The sequence below is a fragment of the Cervus elaphus genome, chromosome 12 (genome assembly GCF_910594005.1).
Source record: "Cervus elaphus chromosome 12, mCerEla1.1, whole genome shotgun sequence".
In the NCBI taxonomy this organism is placed as follows: domain Eukaryota; kingdom Metazoa; phylum Chordata; class Mammalia; order Artiodactyla; family Cervidae; genus Cervus; species Cervus elaphus.
This window is the reverse complement of record NC_057826.1, coordinates 16516238-16535455: the sequence shown is the minus strand read 5'-3', so window position 1 is coordinate 16535455 and position 19218 is coordinate 16516238. Positions and strand designations below refer to the sequence as shown.

The window sequence follows — 19218 nt, the reverse complement described above, 5'->3', positions numbered from 1 at the left end:
TAGCAGCGTGTCAGATGTGCAGTACTTATTGCATGAATGAGGCCCAGAAGTTCCAGAGGCAACTAGTGCTTCGTACGGTGCTTGGAGGTGGTCTGGCCTGACTTGGGGACTGTAATAGAAGGAACAGACTTGTGAGCGTACTCCACCAGGCTCTGGCCAGGTCCTCTCATTTACCTCCTTGAATTCAGTCTTCTCAGGAGCCACCATGTGTTCAAAGGGTCACTGTGAGGATTGGACCCCCACCCGCAAGCACCATGACCCTCTTTGAAGACTTCCCTGTTTTATGTCCCACAGAGCCTAGTGTCCCCTACGTGCTGGGACTTTTCTGTGGGTTCACAGCTGCTCTGTGGGGCACAGGCTGGCATGCTGTTCACTACCAGCCCTGCTTCCTCCTTCCTAGCAGGTTCCAAACACACTCTTGGTTATCGTGGAGCTCCTCCTCCTCTATTCCCATTCTCGCAGGGCCCCTCCCATTGTGTTAATGAGGCAAGGACACCAGAGGCAAGAGCAGGCTTTATTGGAGTGGGGGTGGAGGTGGGCAAGCGCCAGGGAGAGCCAGCACCTCCCTGTGTCCTTTGCCTCAGACTCATCCCAAGGACCTCCCCACAACACAGGTCCCCAGCCCTTCACAGCCAGGACTGGAGGGTGGTGTCAGAGATGCCGCCTGGTGGTGATGGAGACTCAGGCGAGAAGGAGTTGTGGGCAGAGGTCTATGGAAGTTTCTGTCTTGGATGCCACACCCCAGTGACAGGGCGGGTCCTGAGAGGAAGAAGGGGGCCCCCAAATCTGGGGAGGGAATTATCTTTAGGGGTAACTACTTATCCTAGCTCTTCAGAGACCAGAAACTTCTTGCTTCTGGCTAAAAGCTTGGACAATCATTTTGGGTGTTGCTTGGTTTCATTTCAAAAGGAAATGAAGTCACAGTGGGTAGTGAATTGAGTGGACCCTCACCACTGAAATGCAAAATGGTAAACAGGACAAGTGTCCAAGAAGGGAATCCTAGTGGAGACAACTTTCCTTCAAGTGGCTTCAGGCTGGAAACAGAATCCTGGTTCCCCCGGCTCAGACCCACGGGCCAGGGTTTGCTTTCTCTCCACGTGAGTGGGCTAGCTGGGGAAGGGAGCTGTTTATTCTGTTTTCAAAACTTCTGTAAGTGGCAGAGCTGTGCCTTCCCCTCTTTCTTCCCCTTCCTCCTTATCCTTATTTTCCTCCCCTCCTTTCCTTTTGCTCTCAAAGGTCTGTAATCACAAGATAAGCGGCATGGTCAGGAGGGGGTGGGTTGTCCTGTCCCTCCCGCTCCACCCCATGTCTGCTACAGACTTCTTCCCTGCTTCCCCACCTCCCCCATCCCCTGGGGAAGTAGCCTTTGATAGAAGGGGCACACTGGTTGCGTGGCTGAGATGACCAACTAGGACAGCCCTGGTTTGGAGCCAGGAAGCCAGGGGACTAGTATACTGAGATGAGTCTCCAGAGACATCCTGAGTGGGGCGCATGGCAGATCACAAGTCAAGATTTCTCGGCTCAGCAGGTGGTCAGTAGCTCAGAGCTAATGCCAAGGAAGGCACCTTTTAACAGGGCAGGTCCGAGTTCAAGGTACAGGGTGTAGACACAGCAGGTGACTGTTGACTGATGGGCGGAGGATGGACAGGTGGAGACGTTCAAGCTGCCTAACAGGCTGAGATCTCTGCCCCTCAGCACCAACTAGAAAGCATTTCTCCAAGAGGTGGCTGGGGGAGTCCACAAGGCCCTTCCTGGTCAGTGGCGATGAGACTTCTGAGGCCCAAGGGTGGGGTCCTGACCAGGAAAGGCAAAGCTGCCTTGCATTCTTTGCCCGTGGGCCACTGATGGGATGTGGCAGGCAAAGAGACAAGAGGAGATCCAGACCAATCCAGCTGCTCCGATTGCCGACGCCACACCCTCCTACCCCACCAGTTTGCTCCACTGGATGGAACTGAAAAAGGGGTGGGCCTTGAGCTTGTGGACACCGTCTCCTCCAGCGCCCAGGCGCTGGGCCGGATCAAACTGCAGCAGCTGCGGAGAAAAGCCCAGTCAGCCCTGGGCAGGCTGGCCAGACCCCCGGAATCCCGTGTTACCCTGGTGGGGGAGGCGGACATTGGTGTTTGGCCACTGAGATATAGAAATTTGTTGGCCCTAGGACCTTCCTGCTCCCACACCGGACACCTAGTACATGGGGTGAGTTGTTCATACACAGGGCTCTGTCCTCCCTTCTGTCCACCCTCAGGCCAAGAAGGCACCACCGGGAGGCCGCCTGCACCTCACCTCAGTCAGCAGGGAGGCCGCCGGGCCACTGAGCCACTCGGGCAGCTGCAGCTGGGTGTGGGGCTGGATTCCTGAGGGGTGGCTCTGGGACAGCGCCTGGGAAGACACGGGGAGGCGGCCCCCAGGAGTCTGTACACTCCAGTGGCGGCCGGGATTTTATTTCTTCCCCCTGTGTCACACCTCACGGGCACGGTCATCACTCTGTCGCCTTCTGCTTTGGATCTGCTGCCTGCTGGGCTGAGGAAGTGCCTGACACCTGTGATCCCTAGTTTCTGCAACAACCTTCAAAGTAAGCAATTGGCATCCCCATTTTAAGGGCAAGAAGCAGGCTCTGAGAGGTCGACAGATCTGTGCTGATTTCAGGGCTTGAACCCAGGCCCCTGTGGCTCCAAGCTTGCTGGAAGCACCGGTCTTGGGTTGCCATCGGGGCAGGCACTCTGTCAGGAGTAGCACTGAAACCTCTCTCCTTACAGAAAGCAAATCTCCATGGGCGGCTCCTTTGCCATGGCGTGCTCCTGCCAGGGTCAAGGCAGGGCTGTGGTGAGACAAGAAGGCAGGACCTATCTGTGCTCCAGAAGGGTGCAGCTGCAGGGAGCAGAGAGGTGTGTCTGGAGGTCAGGAAGACAGGCACCTGGAGGAAGGCCAGGAGCCCTGAGCTGGACAGGTGGGAGGGCCCCAGCTAATAGGAGAGAACCACTCTGGGCGGCTGTTTCGCAGCCAGGGCTCTCAGAGGCCTGAGAGGTCCTCTCGGGACCAAAGCAGGAGGCAGCCAGGAGTGACTGGTCAGCTCTGAACTTCCGGTTACACTGCGTCCTCTCAGGGCACTTCCTGCTCAAATGGAGCTTGGCCTCTCCCTGATGCCTGATTTAACCGGCCCCAGGTGCAGCCCTGAGCTCATGGGGGAGGACAGAGAGCTGAGCCCACCACCCTGAGCAAGGTGCTTGTGAGGGGAACTTCAAGCTCTGCGTCGACCCAGGCTGGACAGGGCAGCTGCCGGCCTGGGATGACGGAGACCCTCTCTCTGGCCTTCCAGCCAAAGTCTTGGAGTCACAGCTCTGAAGGGTGTGGATGAGGGGACGTGGTATGAGCAGTGGGGAGAGGAGGCCTGGGGGGATGATCCGAGGAAAAGGGCTGTGTCACACTCAGCCTCCCTCCAGAGCCAGGCCCAGGCGCCCTCTTCCAGGAACCTTCCCTGAGCACCGCAGCTTGACTCTCCCTCATCTAAGTTGACCGTCTCCCTAGCTATCGCCACTTGCCTGATGAGGGTCAGGGTGCAAAGTGTGGCCAAGGCCTGAGTGGGAATTGCTTCTTCCTTCGCTCACGGCCTCCGGGCTGGGGGAGAGGGGGCCTGTGCTGATAAGACATTGGGCCCAGTGGCCAGGTCTTGAGCAATCAGGTAGGCTCAGCCCCCAACACTGACCGGTTGGGCTAACCCCAGCCCATGCTATGCTCAGTGACACCCGCCAGGCTCCACACCCTGCCCACACAGAGCTCACCGTCCCGGTCAGCAGTTCATACAGGAGAGACCCAAAGCTCCACCAGTCGCAGGCTTCGGTCAGCTCCGAAATCCCACCAACCTCTGCGGGAGCCAGAACACACGAGTCCTCAGCCTCGCTGAGCGGGCAAGTCTCCCCTCAACCCCTTCCCCACCACCCCCACCCCCGGGATGTGCCTGGCCCCCGGCCCAGCCCACACCCAGATGCCCACGGGCTGCCCCGCCCCTCCCTTCTTGCCTGGGGCGCTGTAGAGGTTGTGCGAAGCCTCCCTGCAGCACTGGGGCTCCACCTCTGACCACTGGCCAAAATACGTGAGCCGGATGTGGCCTTGTCATCCCGTGTGTGTGCAGGGAGCAGCCAGAGGGGGCGAGAGCTGCAGTTAGTCATCTTGGAGCCTTTGGCGTGGGGCAGGGGACCCCAGGAGCCAGTGGGCTGTGCTGGGCAGAGGTTCCCTAGGGGCACGGCCCCTCCACCCCGAGGTCCCCGAGACAACCTGGTCTTCACAGGAGCGGCTGCCCCGGAGCTCAGGGTGGGGAAAAGGGTCTTCTTTCCAAGCTCAACCACGGCCAGCCAGGCCGGCTTGGCCAAGGCCTTCCCGAAAATGTAGGGGGCGGGGGTGCCCCAGGGGAACAGGCAGATAACGTCCGCCTCCTCTTGGCTCTGGGGAAATCTCGAGGCTTTGGGGGCCTCCTGCCTGCCTGAGGGGTGGGGTAGGGTTAGGGCCCGCTCCTCTGCTCCCAGCCCCCCCCCCCCCCCAGCTCCGGGCACCTACCGGCCTGGTCCAGGAGCAGATTCCGGGGATTGAGGTCCCGGCACAGCACCCCTTGCTGGTGCAGCGCCTCCAGGGCCAGCAGCGTCTCGGCCGCCCACTGCCTCACCTGCTCCTCCTTCAGACTCCAGGCGCCCCAGCCGGGCACCGGGCTGGCCCCTCGAGAGGCCGAGGGGTGGCTCGGACCTCTGCCTCGGCCGCAGCCCCCCAGCACCCGGCCGGCCCCTGCCCGCACCCAAGGGAGCCCCCAAGGGGCTGTGGGCTCTGAGCTCCGGCCAGGTCCTCGCCTGGCCTGGCAGTGCAGGCGGCCACCGGGGGCCTTTGGAAGGTCCCAGAAGCAGGCGGTGCTCGTCCTGGCTGGTGCTTCACCTCCAGCCTCTCTCTGGGGTTTAACGAATGCTGCACCCCTGGCTGGGGTGAGGCTCTGAGAAGTCCACGGAGGCTTCATAGGGATTCCATCCTGCAGGCGGGTGTGTCCCGGGGGCACCCGAGCTGGGGTCCCAAGGCTGGGGTGGGAGTTTAGCGGAGCCTTCGTCTTCTCCAGGCTGGAGCCAGACCCCATCCCAGACTGCTGGGGGTGTGGCTGGGAGAGCAGGTGGGACCAGAGTGTACCTCCTGGGCCGAGCAGAGGGAGCCGAAAACGTGGGGATGGGAGAGGAAATGAGTGTGGATGCGTTTTTGTCCCACGCCTGCTCCCCCTCTGTCTTGGGCACAGACCCTCTGCCTTCAGGTCCTCACTTGGCTCTCTCCCCTCCCGAAGCCCAGGATGCCCTCTCTCCTCCTCTCCACCCACCCGTGATGGGGCCCCAGGCTTACAACCTGGCACAAAAATAGATGCTTAACCCCTAAGGAGATGTAAATTATTCTCTAATGTCCTTGGTCTAGATGACGGGTTCTCCGGTGTTCCATGTATTATATATTTTTCAAAGGGAGAATCCTGGAGAAGGGCATGGCAACCCACTCCAATATTCTTGCCTGGAGAATTCCATGGACAGAGGAGCCTGGAGGGCTGCAGTCCACGGGGTCACAAAGAGTCGGACACGACTGAGCGACTAAGCACAGCACAAAGGGAGAATGGTGTCATCAATTTAATTAAGTAAAACAAAAGAAGGCTAGACATGGATCTGTGATGACTACATGTCATGATCCAGAGAGGTGTACCTCATTGAAAACAAAACAAAACAAATCCTAACTGATCAATAAATATCTGCTGTGGCCCAGTTCCTGTCCTTACAGCTTTGGCACCATCATCCCATGTGGCCACTCGGAGGGGTGGGCACAGACTAGAAAAGTGAAAAGAGCCAAGACTGGGGGAAATGGTGACAAATGGGACACCTGCATATGTGCCCTCATTCGCCCAAGACGTGAACATCCTCCCAGGATGTCCCCTGCCCCCTGGCATCACTGAGAAGCCCATAGCAGGCTGGTCCTGCCTTCACCCTCCAGGCAGGCTGGGCCTGTGGCTGGTCACCAAGCTCGGCATTTTAAGGGGATGAGGCAGGACAACCTCCCGAAGGCCTGAGGAGCTGACGGGGCCCCTGGGGCCTGCTCACCTTGCACGTGCTCCAGGTGCAGGAAGATGGAGTCCTCAGTCACAAAGTACCGCAGCAGCTGGGTCATGTAGGGGACACCGTGCGGGATGATGGTCAGCCGCTCCCGGTTCGCCACGTGGCACCTGGACAGGCCCTGAGGAGGGCGCAGGCCGGGCAGATCAGCTGGGGGCTGGCCAGAGGCCACTCTGCTCTTCAGGGGCAACCAGATGAAGTGTGGGAGCCCCCCGAGGGGCAGCTGCCTCCCCCCAGTTCCTGTCCTGACCCTCAAGCCTCTTTCCACCATGGAAGGCAGGCCCTCCCCTCCCTGTCTGGGCCAAGGGTAAGGCAGTATATGTGTATGTGTTTCTGGGAAGTTGGGCACATGCCCAGGGTGCAGAACTAGCAGCTGGGGGATCTGGAGGGAACGTGGGCTTCCCATACGGGTTCTGGGTAGAGGCTCCCCAGAGGGCAGGGGTTTCCAAGAGCTCCGAGAAGGTCCCAAGGGGAAGGAGGAATGGCAGGGGGTGGGGTGGCACCTGCCTTCACCACGAAGGTCCCTCCAGTCGCTAGGTCCTGGACCAGCTGCACCTGCAGAGGTCCAGGAGGCACTAGTCAAGGCACAAGCTAGTTCCCGGGGCTCCACGCCCCCACCCCCCACCCCCGCCCAGGCCCCATGCTCCTCCACCCAGGCTAGGCAGGGACGTCAGGCTTTGATGGTACAGAGTATATGCCCTCCTCCACCAACATGACATTGAACCTGTCTGATTCATCCACCCTTGTTAGAAACTGCAGGTCTTAGCTCAGGTACCACCTCCTCCAGGAAGCCTTCCCAGCCTCAGATTGGGCCAGGACTCCTAACCTGTCTGCAGTGCTCTCTGGGCTCACCCCCATCACACTGTGTGTGATTTCCTGTTGCTCCACTGGGCTGTGAGCTCCAAGAGTGCAGAGACCATGCTGGCTAGCTCTGTATTCCCAGAGCCCTGCACTGCACAGGGAGGCAGTCAGAGCTTCCCACACACATGGTGAGTGGTACATCTGCAGGTTCTGAGGGTGGCATGGCTGGAAGGGACCTCAGGGCCAGTCACCTTCTCTCAACTCTTATTTATAGGTGAAGAAGCCAAGGCTCTGAGAATGTAGCCCCAGTGGTGCCTGAAGCCACGTGGGCTTGGCGAGCTCCTTCAGGTCGCACCCTCTGCCTCCCACCCCGAGTGGTGCGATGGTCTTATTCTTTTTTAAAATGGTCTTTTTCTCTGGACTCTGTCTTTGGTGAGCAACCCATTCCTTCTCCTGTTGGTTTTGCTTGGAGGCAGTGGTCTGCAATTGCTGGGTCAGAGCCTTGTTTGGAGCTGGGCCCTAGACTCATCTCCACTATGGGCAGGGGTGAACCCCAGCCGTAGGAGAGGACCTGTCAGGGCAGAAAGGTGGAAGATTCAGCCCAGACGGGGGCACGTGAGGGCAAGACCAGCACCCTGGGTCATAGAAGTCCCTCCTTCAGAAGGCCATTAAGAGGATGCTGTTAAACCAGACAACTCAAGTAGGCGGCAGCTCGAGCCTGCCATATAACATGCTCTCTATAGTCTTTGCTGATGACTATTAATATCGGCACAGGGAAACTTGTCTATAGTATTACTGTATAGTACTACTCTGTATAGGATTATTATAGTATAGGATAGTATTATACTGTATACTGTATAGTGTTACTCTGTGCTAAGGGCCTTATCTAGTTTACTTCATTTTATTCTTACAGCCCTACCAGGTGAGTATTTCTGTGCTGTTCTGCTGTGCTCAGTCATGTCTGACTCTCTGAGACCCGCCAGGCTCTTCTGTCCATCCGATTCTCCAGACAAGAAGACTGGAGTGGGTTGCTATTTCCTCCTCCAGGAGGTCTTCCCGACCCAGGGACCCAACTCACGTCTTTTGTGTCTCCGGCATTGGCAGGCAAATTCTTTACCACTGCGCCACCTGGGCAACCCCAAGTATTACTAGTGATTCATTTTACTGATGAAGAAATTGAGGTTCAGAGAGGTAACGTTGCCTGCAGTCCCACAGAGCTGGGATGCGAATCCAGATGGGCTGGCCCAGGAGCCTTGAAGACATAACTGAAAACAGGGACACAACTAGGTGACCTGGCACATGCCTTCCGCTCTGGGCCTCAGTTTCCCCGTCATCAGTGAGATGAGGGCTGGGGCATCAGGAGTGAGGTACCCCTTCTGACCACTAGAGGTCTCTCCCCCAACAGCCGGAGATGGAGTCCAGCCTGATCCCGGCTCCTCCGCCCAATGTGTGCCGAGTTTGAAAGAGAGAACTCTGGGGTCATTTAGGACAACACGGTTTCCCACAAGTGCTGACACCCCGGATAATTCCCCACTGCCTCTTGCCAAGTGGGATTCCCCACCACCTTGTCCTGGGCAAGGCTTCTCGTTTACAGATTCAAAAAAAAAAAAAAAAAAAAACCAGCAGGGAAGGTCAGGGAGGCCAGAAACAAAACTTGATCAGTACACTGAAACAATGTGTTAAAAAAGAAAAGAAAAAATACATACACACACACACAAGAATCAAGAAATTAGGCCAAACCATTAATGCTGATGATCTTGGAATGAAGTAGGATGGAGGGCAATATTTGTTGTTGTCACTGTTGTTTCTGGCCACACTGAATGGCTTGCACCAACCAGGCATCAAACCTGTGCCCCCCTGCAGTGGAACTGCAGAGTCCTAACCACTGGATAATGAGGAAATTCCCATTTATTGTTTCAAACTCTTTTCTTTTACATCATATTTCAAAAGGGTAGCAAAAGGGACATTCCCCCCCACCCCCACCCCATTAAACCAAGCAAACAAAACAAAACAAAAAACCCCTTCCTCTTTTGTTCTGTGCTATGGGAGACAGAGCACTGGTTTGTCACTTGACCTCTATGAGCCTCAGTTACATTCTCTGTAAAAGAATGATTAAAATGCAGCAGCACTGCGCAGGAGGACTTTCTGCTGTGACAGAAATATTGTCTATCTATCCAATATAGAAGCCATGAACCACATGTAGCTATCAAGTCTTTGAAATATATTGGGTGCCACTGAGAGAATATTTAATTTTTATTAAAACTGGACTTCCCTGGTGGTCCAGTGGTTATGACTCTGCGCTTGCACTGTGGAAGGTCTGAATTCAATCCCCACTCGGGGAAGTTCTACATGTCACGTGGTGCAACCAAAAAAAATTTTTTTTAATAGTCTTATGGGCTTCCCAGGTGGCACTAGTGGTAAAGAACCTGCTTGCCAATGCAGGAGATGTAAGAGACTTGGGTTCAGTCCCTGGGTTGGGAAGATTCCCTGGAGGAGGGCATGGTAACCCACTCCAGTGCTCTTGCCTGGAGAATCCCCATGGACAGAGGAGCCTGGTGGGCTACAGTCCATGGGGTCACAAAGAGTCGGACACAACTGAAGCAACAATTCCATTCCATTTCATGTGGCTGGTGACTACTATATCTGACTGTACAGTATAACCCTTCTTCCCCCGCGGGGAGACCAAGTGGGTTTAATGCTGTGCCAACTACAATGGGCCTTACAGATGCCAGGTGAGATTGCTATCCGGAAGGTATAAGGCAGTTCTGAGTGCCAGCTCCCATCTTTTTAAAAAAGGAAGTCTCTTTTTTTAAAAAATAAAACCCACTGAGCTCTTGGGATGTGAGGACAATTAAAACTTTGGTAAAACATATTAACCCTTTCTTTTAAAATGTCCACAGTGTCAAGGCCAGGAGGACTCCCTCCTGGAGCAAACAAATCCAGAAGTTTCAAATAGGTTCTCAAGCACGAAGGTCCACAGGGGCTGTTCATGTGCGCCAGTGGGCAGGGCAGGAAAGGGGCAGGGCTAGCACCTCATTAAAGCGGGCAGCCCTTCCTTGGCCCCGGGCTGACAGGCCAGAATGTGAGCCTGCATTTCCAGATCCTCTCATTTCTCAGGAGAAGTAGGAAACTTGGACTTTCTTTATGAAACCTGCCAATTTTTAAATGCTGATAAATAGTAATAATTTTAAAAACACCCTTGTGTTTGAGCCAAAAACACAGAAGGGACTTGGCTGTCCTTCTCTTTCTTCCCCATCCCAGACTCAGGGCCTGGCTCCCCGACGAAGCTCAGCAAATAGCCAGTGTTGTCTCCCAAGCCCACCAAGGCTCCCCAAGAGCAGACCCTGGGCATCCTGGCCAGCTGCCCACCTAGTCCCTGACCTACCCACCTCACTGTTCTCTGCCACCCCCTACCCCTCTTCGGGCCTGTGAACCCTCACGGTGGGACCTCTCTGGGGGCACTCAAGGCTTCCTCAGTGGGGACCTTTGCTGCTCTGAGTCTGAGGGCTGCTGCAGACTGGCACCGCTCTGCCAACCACCCGCCCTGGTCTGTCTGGGCACAGCGATGGAATGAAAGGCAGGGACATCCATCCAGGCCTGGCTGTAGGGACCTGGGCCCAGTGGCCCTAATATCTCTCCTAACTGGGGAGACTGATTTTCCTGGCTTGTGAATGACACAGGAAAAGGCCACAGGATTTTACGAGGGATGTGGAGTGGCTAAGTTGAGTGCCCAAGAAAGGGTAATAAAGGAAAAAAGAGGGCACTTGTAAGACAGAACGGTTGGGCTTGGCCTGTATCTGTTTTTCCCATATGCACAGGCCTCGGAATAGAGGATTCCAAAAATGCTTTGCACATGTGTGTCTGGGGTTAAACAAATTCAAATTCGGGGAATTCTGTCACAGACCTCCCTCTTGGAGATTCACTGTGTACATTTGCATCCTCAAAGCCTGAAACTTCCTAGAATTAAAGCAATGAAGTAATGTAACTTTAACTCACTGTTTCTGAAGCTTATTTGACCCAGAACCCCCCTCTCCATGACACCATCGGTTCAGTGGGATCCCACACGGGCAAACAGTGGTGGCTGTCGCCTCCTGGGCCTGCCCAGGGGGGCGGCCAAGCCACGTGGACGAATGCGGTGGGCGGGAAGGGCTGGGCAGATGGAAGCTGGCTGGGCCTTGGCTGACAGACTGGGCGCTTGCTCTAGGGACCGGGGAGCAGCCGCTGGAACGAGGCCAGGGATGGGAAGCCTGCTTGCCTCTGACCCACTCTTGTCATCAGGCTTCAGCCATCAAACTTGTATCAAACACTTTAGTGTGTGCCAGGCTTTTCCCAAAAATTATTTCACTTTAGTTCCCACATCCCCCTGGGTGGGAGGGTGCGGGCGGGTGGGAGGATCCCTTCTCCACTTCCAGATGAGAAAACCGGTGCCCAGAGAGGGCAAAGAGCTTGCCTGGGACCACGCGGTGCCCGTCCAGACAGCACTTCATCCTCGGCGGCGTGTGAAGGAGCACACACCAGTCCTTTTTTCTCTGCCAGCTCCCACACCCACCCAACTCCCCCATGAGAGTCTTAAATGACAGATGCCTGGGTTCAACCCTAGAAATTCTCACTCGGTGGGTTTGGGATGGGGCCCAGGCATCTGTGTGGTTAGGAAACTCCCCCAGGTGATTCTGATGAACAGTTCAGTTTGGAAAAAAAAACAAACACTTCAGCAAATACTCCAGCTATCTCTGGGTCGGGGCGGAGAGCAATTGAATATTGGCTCAAATCTCATTTGACTCAACCTGTCTGTCCTGCTGAGTGTCCAGGTCTAGTTTGCACTGTCGACTCCTGTCTGCCCTGAATTAAGGGAGCCAATCCCGGACAGGGGGACCACGGGAGAAGCCAGGAGACAGAGGGCAGAGCTGCCAAGGCCCTGGACAAGGCAGGTTTCTAGCGATGAGCACATTCCTGCCCCAGGAACCTCTGGGCTGGGCTTGGCGGGGGAGACTCTTGGTTGCAGCCCCAGAGGAAGCGGGAAGCGGGGGCACGCGAGGCAGCACAGGCTGGGTGGGTGCCCCTGCGGCTTCTGTCCTCAACTGCGGAGGGAGCGGTTCTGTGTCTGGAGGATCAGTGGAGAGGCGCTGTCTGCCTCTGTGGCTTCCTCACTTTTTCCTTTCCGGGGCTGGTGTGTGCTGGGCTGGAAGAGGGGTGGGTACCCCTGGACCTGGCTGCCCTTCTCCGCTTGGACCCCCTGACCCCTTTCTAGCACCGGCCACTCCTGGTCACACACGTCGTGTCCTCCCACACCTTGGGCATCGCTCGCTCACCTTCTCGATGACCCCGACCACCTTGCAGCCCCTCAGCTGCTCCAGGGCAGAGCTCAGCGTGCGGATGGGCCGGAGCCTCAGGCTGCTGAAACCCTGCAACGGCAGGAGAGAACCCCACGGTGGCCTCAGGGTCACAGCCTCCTCACCCTGCGGTGGGCACACCTCGGCCTGCCAGGAGACCAGTGGCCACAGAGGGCAGGACCAGGGTACGGGCAGACCCCCACATCACAGAGACAGACCGAGCGGAGAAGCTGGCCTCGGTCCAGGGTGGCCAGGCTACCCTCTCAGCTCAGCCCCCACCCAGCCCTCCTTCCAGGCCCAGGGAGTCCTCAGAAACCCCTCTCAAAAGCACCAACCACAGGAGGCAGATGCTCCCAGGGGTGGGGAAATAACCCGGGCAACAGGCCTCAAAGACCAAGGCAGGCCTAGGTACCTGCACTGGGAGAAGCATCTTACAAGGTGCATCAGACCTAGAAGGAGTGTGAATGTGCACACCTGAGGGCTTCAGAAGTGTGCGTACATTCTCAACCCTCTCTGAGGGCCCGCTGGGTCAGGATGTGGGGAGAGGATTTGTGCACATTTGTATATGCACGTATTCATGAGCGTGTATATGCACATGGGTATTCGTGTCTGTGTATACGCACACGAGTATTCAAGTCTACTCCAAACACTCACTGCAGCCCAGCCGAAAAGCACTCTGGCAGCCTGAGTGTGTACACAGGTGAGCGTGTGTATGGGCTGTGTGTGAGGGTGAGGAGCTGCCTCTGTGTGTGTGTCTCCTCTGTGAGAGTGCTAGACTGGACTGGAGATGATTCACTAAGTGTTAGAATATGAATGAGCTACGGAGAGTGTGGGAGAGAGAGGGAGGAAGCCAGGAGGAGGAGGGCAGGGGGGCAGCCCCGGGACACGTGCCAGCCTGCCTGTGCTCTCCACCGTCTGCCCTGCTGGGGATGGCAAGGCGGCAGCTCCCTGGCCTTGGGGGTGGGGGCCTCAGCCCTCTCCCCCTGGAGCCCTCAGGCCTCTGGGGGCTCCTCACCTCATCAGGGCTGGCTCCGCTGCCCAGCGTCCTCTGCAGGTGGCAATTAAAGATCTCCTCCGCCCGCCGCAGGTATTTGGTTATCTTCAGCTTGACAGCCTCACACCTCTCCTTGTTGGGGTCGACTGTGGGGAGAAGGGGTCAAGAGGACCCCGCCAGCCCTGGGAGGAGGCAGGGGTTTGGGCTCCCATTGCCCATGCTATGCCCCCCACAGGAGGGCAAGGCCTATTTCTGAGGCTGTCAGTGGATTCTGACCCCACATCTGTTCTTGGGTCCTCTTCTGGGTGGCAGACCAGCAGGGGAGCAGGAGGAAGGATGGTGGCAGGAGAGACTGGGAGCCGGCGGGCCCCTCGGACTACAGCACTTTACCAGTTGGCACTCACCACCTCCTGGACACTGTCATACCCTGGGAAGGAATGGAATGGAGTTTCCCTGTCCGTTTTTTACAGGAGGAAGGAGAAGCCCCCCAGAGAACACACCTTCTGCTATCTTTGATGTCCAGTGTGAAAGAGGCCAGAACAGGCATTGGGCCTGGAGGGTAAAGGTTTTCATGGGACAGGCATGAAGCCAGCTGTTGAGAGGTAGCATCAGTGCAGGGTCCGGAAGTGTGAATTGGGGCCTGACTCTTACCCCTGGGCTGGCCATCAAGGCCCTCGGGTGTCTCCAACTGGCCTCAGGGCCAGCCTCTCCCACAGCTTGGAAATGCCTCCCTTTGCCCTGAACAGGCCTCCCCTCTTACCTTCAGGCCTCTGCCTGTGTTCTCTGCCTGCCCCCTCTCTCTCCCCCTCCAGGCTCTTCAGCTGGACAGCATGCCTACCATTCTTCAGTGCTCAGATTAGGGTTTTGACTTTTAGAAAATGCCCTGTGCCAGGCTTGCCTGGCCTCAGTCTCCCTCTTCCCTCCCTTTACTTCCTCCCCATTGTCCTTGCCACCTGGGACTATAATTGTCCATCATCAACTCATCAATCTTCTGCCATTAGAATGCAAGTACCCAGAGGGCAGGACCCCAGCCCAGCCCCAGGGATAGGAGGGCTTAGTGGGCCAAGCTTATAGCCTCTGGAGCCCAAACTGTTCAAATCCCAGCTTTGTCACTTGATAGCTGTGGAGTCTTTTTTTTATTTTTTATTTTTAGCTGTGGAGTCTTAAGCAAGCTATTTAACTGCCCTGTGCCTCAATTTCCTCATCTGGAAAATAGGAATAAAAATCATTCTTTTTTTTTTTTTTTTTTTAAATCATTCTTGTATATTTGGAAGTACAGGCCAGAGCATCCACAGTGGTTTGTATTACTGTGAATCAGAAATGAATTGATACAGGTAAAGCCCTTAGACCAGCGCCTAGTATAAAGGAACTGCTTTATAAATGAAAGCTATTCTTATCAATACTACTGCCCTTCTCATAGGTCCTGCAGGGCCAGCGCAGAGCCCTGCTTACCCAGCACAGATAGACAGATGACAGGATGAGCCCTTCCTCGGCCCCTGCCCAGCCCAGCCTCACCATGCATGCCTCGGAGGAGAACGTCCACGCCATTCTGGTAGTGGTTGAAGGCGGCCTCATAGTCCTCACTGACGTCACGCTCCAGGGCCAGCCGGATCTGAGTGGCTGCGTCCACCAGGTAGTCGTGCTTAGTCATGTCAGCTGCCCCCGGAGCCACCCGGTTGCGAATCTGCTCCAGGTACACTCGAGCCTGGGACCGTGCTCGAGAGCAGGGCTCAGGCTCTGGGCCAGGGCCAGGAGGGCACTCACAGGCCACGAGGCTCATGGCTGCCCTGGGTCAGGGACCTGGAATGAGCAGAGGCATTAGGAAGAACCCAGTTGGGGACAACGACCCGTCTGTACCCTGGTTTCTCCCACTGAGTATTGTGGAGACTGATACTCACCTCCAAGGGCTGGAGGGATCAGAGCTAACGGGGGTAAAATCCCTCACTAAGCCAGATCTTTCCTAAGTGGTGGTCATAACGCAATAAAATATGCTTTGGGCTCTGAGTTGTTTTTACAATTCTTTCCATTCAAATTCAGTTCAACAAGTATTTCTGGAGCACCTACTGTGTGCTGAGCATTGGAGAGAGCTGAAGATATTTGTGATTCAGAGCTGCCTTCAAAGGGCCTCTGTGCCCATTAAACATATGCAGGTCACCATACTTTGAGGCTGAAGCAAAAGCCCGGGGCCCAAAGGCCATTTCTTATATTGTGCCTTGTTCACCCCTCCCTCCTCCTCCCAAGGAAATCTCACTTATCCTTCAGGGTTCAGCTCCATGGTACCTCCCCGAACAGGAGAGATTGCCCCTGCTTTATTTCATTTCCCTTGGTCCCAAGATCAGTGTGGCCAGGGAGTGAGGACTCCCAAGGAGCCAGGCGGAGAGCTGGGCACAGGGCTTGGCCTTAAAGGCTGCAGGCAAATGAAATGACTGACTGGCAGATTCAGTACCACTCTGGATGGAATTAGATGAATGAGGTCAGAGCCCAGCCAGCCCTAGGGAGGGGATGGCTCTGTCCCCCTGGCTCTGCTCTGAGAAGTCCAGGAGGCCACGTGGCCTTCAAGGACCGGACAGCAGCTCCACCCTGAGCAGCAAGTGGTACAAGTGGCCACCAGGGTTAGAGCAGTGGCGAAAGGAAAGGAAAGAGCTCAGAGAGAGGCCGGAAAGCTGCCGCTATCCTTCCCTGCAGCCTCTACGCCTTTGCTCTCTCAGGCCTCATTGGGAAGGGGCAGGGCCCAAACCCCAGGTCATTTCTACTTCTGTGGAGAGAGGGAAGAGAGAACAGGATGCGGAGTGGGGCGGGGAGGAAAACCCACATCGCCAAGCCAGCGGGCAGCTGAGCCCCGGCCAGGATGCGGCCAGGAGGTGGAGGAGGGGAGGAAGGGAAGCCGCGCCCTTCCCATTCGGCCCAGTCACCAGGGCATGCAGCTCGGAGGCCGGTGATCAGAGGCACCCTGGTCGGCAGTGTGTGCTGCTCTGAGTCAGGGCCTAGCTTCACGGTCCACCCGACGGGCCGGGTCCTTCCAGGCAGAGCTGCAAAGCCGCGTCTGGACCCAGAAAGACGTGCATCCAGTTCGCGAGTCCCCTGCACGCAAGGTGCACCGCCCCGTGAGGGTCGCCAAGGAAGGGGACTGGGGGAATGAGAGGTGAGGGCATCCTCTCCTAGGGAAGAGGGGAGGGAGGAGGAGCCAGGCTAACACCGTACCTGCCCGAGCCAGGAGCTCGGTCCGCGCGGCCGGACTCAGCCCTGCGGCCACCTACCCTTCGTCCCCGCGGGGGACATAGCACCGCAGGCGGCTGCTTTCCGCCCTCCTCCCAGGTGCAGGGGTCTGGCCGGTGCAGCCTGGTCATTGGTTGAAGATGAGCTCATCCGCTATCGTTAGAATAAACCACCAATCAGCGCCCGGCTCTGCTTCTGCGGCCTCTTAAAGCAGCAGCGTCGGGAAAGCGGAGCTAAGCGAGAGGGCATGGGGAGGGGTTGGGGATGGGCAGGGGATGCGATGGGGATGGGGATGAGGGTGGAGATGGAGTTGGGGACGGGCGGGTGGGGTAGGAGCTGCGGAGGTGGAGGTCCAGACTCTCTCAGGGATGCAGAAGGAGTTGCTTCGGAAGTTTAGGCCGACTGAAAGCACGCGCGCCACTTCTGGGACTTTTCTCATTCGTTATTTCATGCATTTATTCAACTATTTGAATATGGTTGAAGATGGTGACTGCAGCCCTGAAATTAAAAGACACTTACTCCTTGGAAGAAAAGTTATGACCAACCTAGACAGCATATTAAAAAGCAGAGACATTACTTTGCCAGCAAAGGTCCGTCTAGTCAAGGCTATGGTTTTTCCAGTGGTCATGTATGGATGTGAGAGTTGGACAATAAAGAAAGCTGAGCGCCCAAGAATTGATGCTTTTGAACTGTGGTGTTGGAGAAGACTCTTGAGAGTCCCTTGGACTGCAAGGAGATCCAACCAGTCCATCCTAAAGGAAATCAGTCCTAAATATTGATTGGAAGTACTGATGCTGAAGCTGAAATTCCAATACTTTGGCCGCCTGATTCAAAGATCTGACTCATTAGAAAAGACCCTGTTGCTGGGAAAGATTGAAGGTGGGAGGAGAAGGGGACAACAGGTTGGGTGGCATCACCAACTCAATGGACATGAGTTTGAGTCAACTCTGGGAGTTGGTGATGGACAGGGAGGCCTGGTGTGCTGCGGTCCATGGGGTTGCAAGGAGTTGGACACGACTGAGCAACTGAACTGAACTGATTCAACTATTTAAATATGTATTTAGAGAATACTGTGCGGGAGGAGCTAGATGGCAAGATACAGCAACTGAGTAGACAGTCTCTGCTCATGTCTTCCTGGGGTTTACAGTCTAAGTGAGGGGACATAGGGATTAAAGAACTAAAGAATACTAAAGAATGAAATTTCATTCCAGGTGTGAACAGAGTTTTAAGAGAGAAGCACCATAGGGGCCGTGAGACTCACAGCAAGGGGAGTGACCTAGTTTGGGGGTCAGAAGACCTTCAGGAGGGGGTGATTTCTGAACTGGACACACAGACTTCTCCTGCACCCTATTGCTGCCTGGACTTATACTATTCTTCCCTAGTACACTTGCTCCCTGCTAGATATCATGCCATTCCCTTCTGATTCCTAGCGCCTTCCCCCTCTCCTCACTCTCAGCCAAAGAGCATGCTTCTTCCATCCCTCAAAAACATGGAAACACAGACTCCTGCTCTGCCTGCTGGCCAAGTCTGCATCCACATACCATCTCCCCATCTCTTTCCGTAGATGACCTGTTTGTGCCCCATCAAAGGCCAACCTTCCCCTCGGGGTCAATCTTGTGCCATCACCCACTCAAGGACCCTCCTCCAGCAATTATCCCCTCTTTCCTCCACCATTAATTTTTGGCTTCTACTGCATCCTTCTTCCCATCTGAAACAATCATCATGCTGATTCTCGCATCTTGAAAACCATACAAAAGACACTCATGGCCTCACTTCTCCCCTCTCTACCACCCCATGGGAGAAGAGAAATTGGAGAAGAGAAACTTCCCACTGGAGAAGAGAAACTACTTGCTGTCCCCAGTTTCTCTTCTCCCGGTCTTTCTTGAACTCTCTCTGATGAGGCTTTCTTCCCCAGCATTGGTCTGAAATAGCTCTTTGTCATGTTACCATGACCTCTTGGTTGCTAAACCCAATGGTCATTTCTCGGTCCTCATCTTACTTGACCTCTTAGGAGCCTCTGAGACCCAGGGGATCACAGCCTTCTCTCCATGTGGCTTCTCCCCAGGCATTCAGGACCCCCACTCGCTGTTGATGCTCCTTCTGTCTCCTGTGATGGCTTCTTCTCTTCCAGATGTCTGAGGGTCCCAGGGCTCAGGTGTCCCAGATGCTTGACATCTTTGTTCTCCCTGTGCTTACTTTCTTGATGAGGGATTGCACTTCATCTCATGATTTGAAATAGTGTTATTCTATATGTTAATAACTCTGTGCATCTATTTACAGATATCGTATAGCTTCTGTATCCCTTAGCCCTCACCTCTCTACTAGACTTAAATATTTAGAAGTCTAATAAAACACCTCAAATTCAACAAGTCTGGAACCTTGAAAACAGAATGCTGAGTGAAAGAAACCAGACATAAAAGGCCACATGTTGTACCATTCTATCTATATATAATTTCCAGAAATAGGGAAATTCATAAAGACAGAAAGTAGATGTCAAGGAGTGGGGAATGAGGAGTGGATAGTGGGTATAGGTCTTTTGAGGGAGTCAACGAATTTTCTGGAATTAGATAGTGTGGTGGGTACACAACTCATGAATATACCGAGAAGCATCGAAGCCACATTTTAAAGAGGTGAATTTTATGATATGTGAATTATAATCAATAAAAAAATCATCATAATGAAAAAGAAAAACAACTGAATTCTTGATCATCCCCCACCTGAAACCTTATCCACCTAAAGCCTCTTCAGCTCTTCCAGCCTCATCCTT

General features: G+C 55.1%; 1 protein-coding gene across 10 annotated transcripts; it reads right to left on the bottom strand.

Moving 5' to 3' along the window:
- Positions 1–495: 495 nt before the first annotated feature.
- On the bottom strand, positions 496–16569 carry RPS6KL1 (ribosomal protein S6 kinase like 1). Of its 10 annotated transcripts, XM_043920822.1 has the most exons (11): positions 16048–16342; positions 14751–15035; positions 13257–13381; positions 12221–12313; positions 6618–6665; positions 6099–6231; positions 4549–5160; positions 4014–4103; positions 3777–3859; positions 2281–2376; positions 496–2031 (listed from the first exon to the last, which is right to left on the bottom strand). In XM_043920822.1, the coding sequence occupies exons 2-11, from the start codon at positions 15013–15015 to the stop codon at positions 1921–1923; spliced, it is 1656 nt and encodes a 551-aa protein (XP_043776757.1). In that variant the 5' UTR covers positions 15016–15035; positions 16048–16342; the 3' UTR covers positions 496–1920. The 10 variants fall into 10 exon arrangements, 4 of the variants coding, with proteins under 4 accessions (XP_043776757.1, XP_043776758.1, XP_043776760.1 ...); XR_006344099.1 differs by lacking the exon at positions 2281–2376 and having other exon boundaries at positions 4014–4474; positions 16048–16347; XM_043920823.1 differs by lacking the exon at positions 2281–2376 and having other exon boundaries at positions 16048–16344.
- Between the last annotated feature and the right edge of the window lie 2649 nt (positions 16570–19218).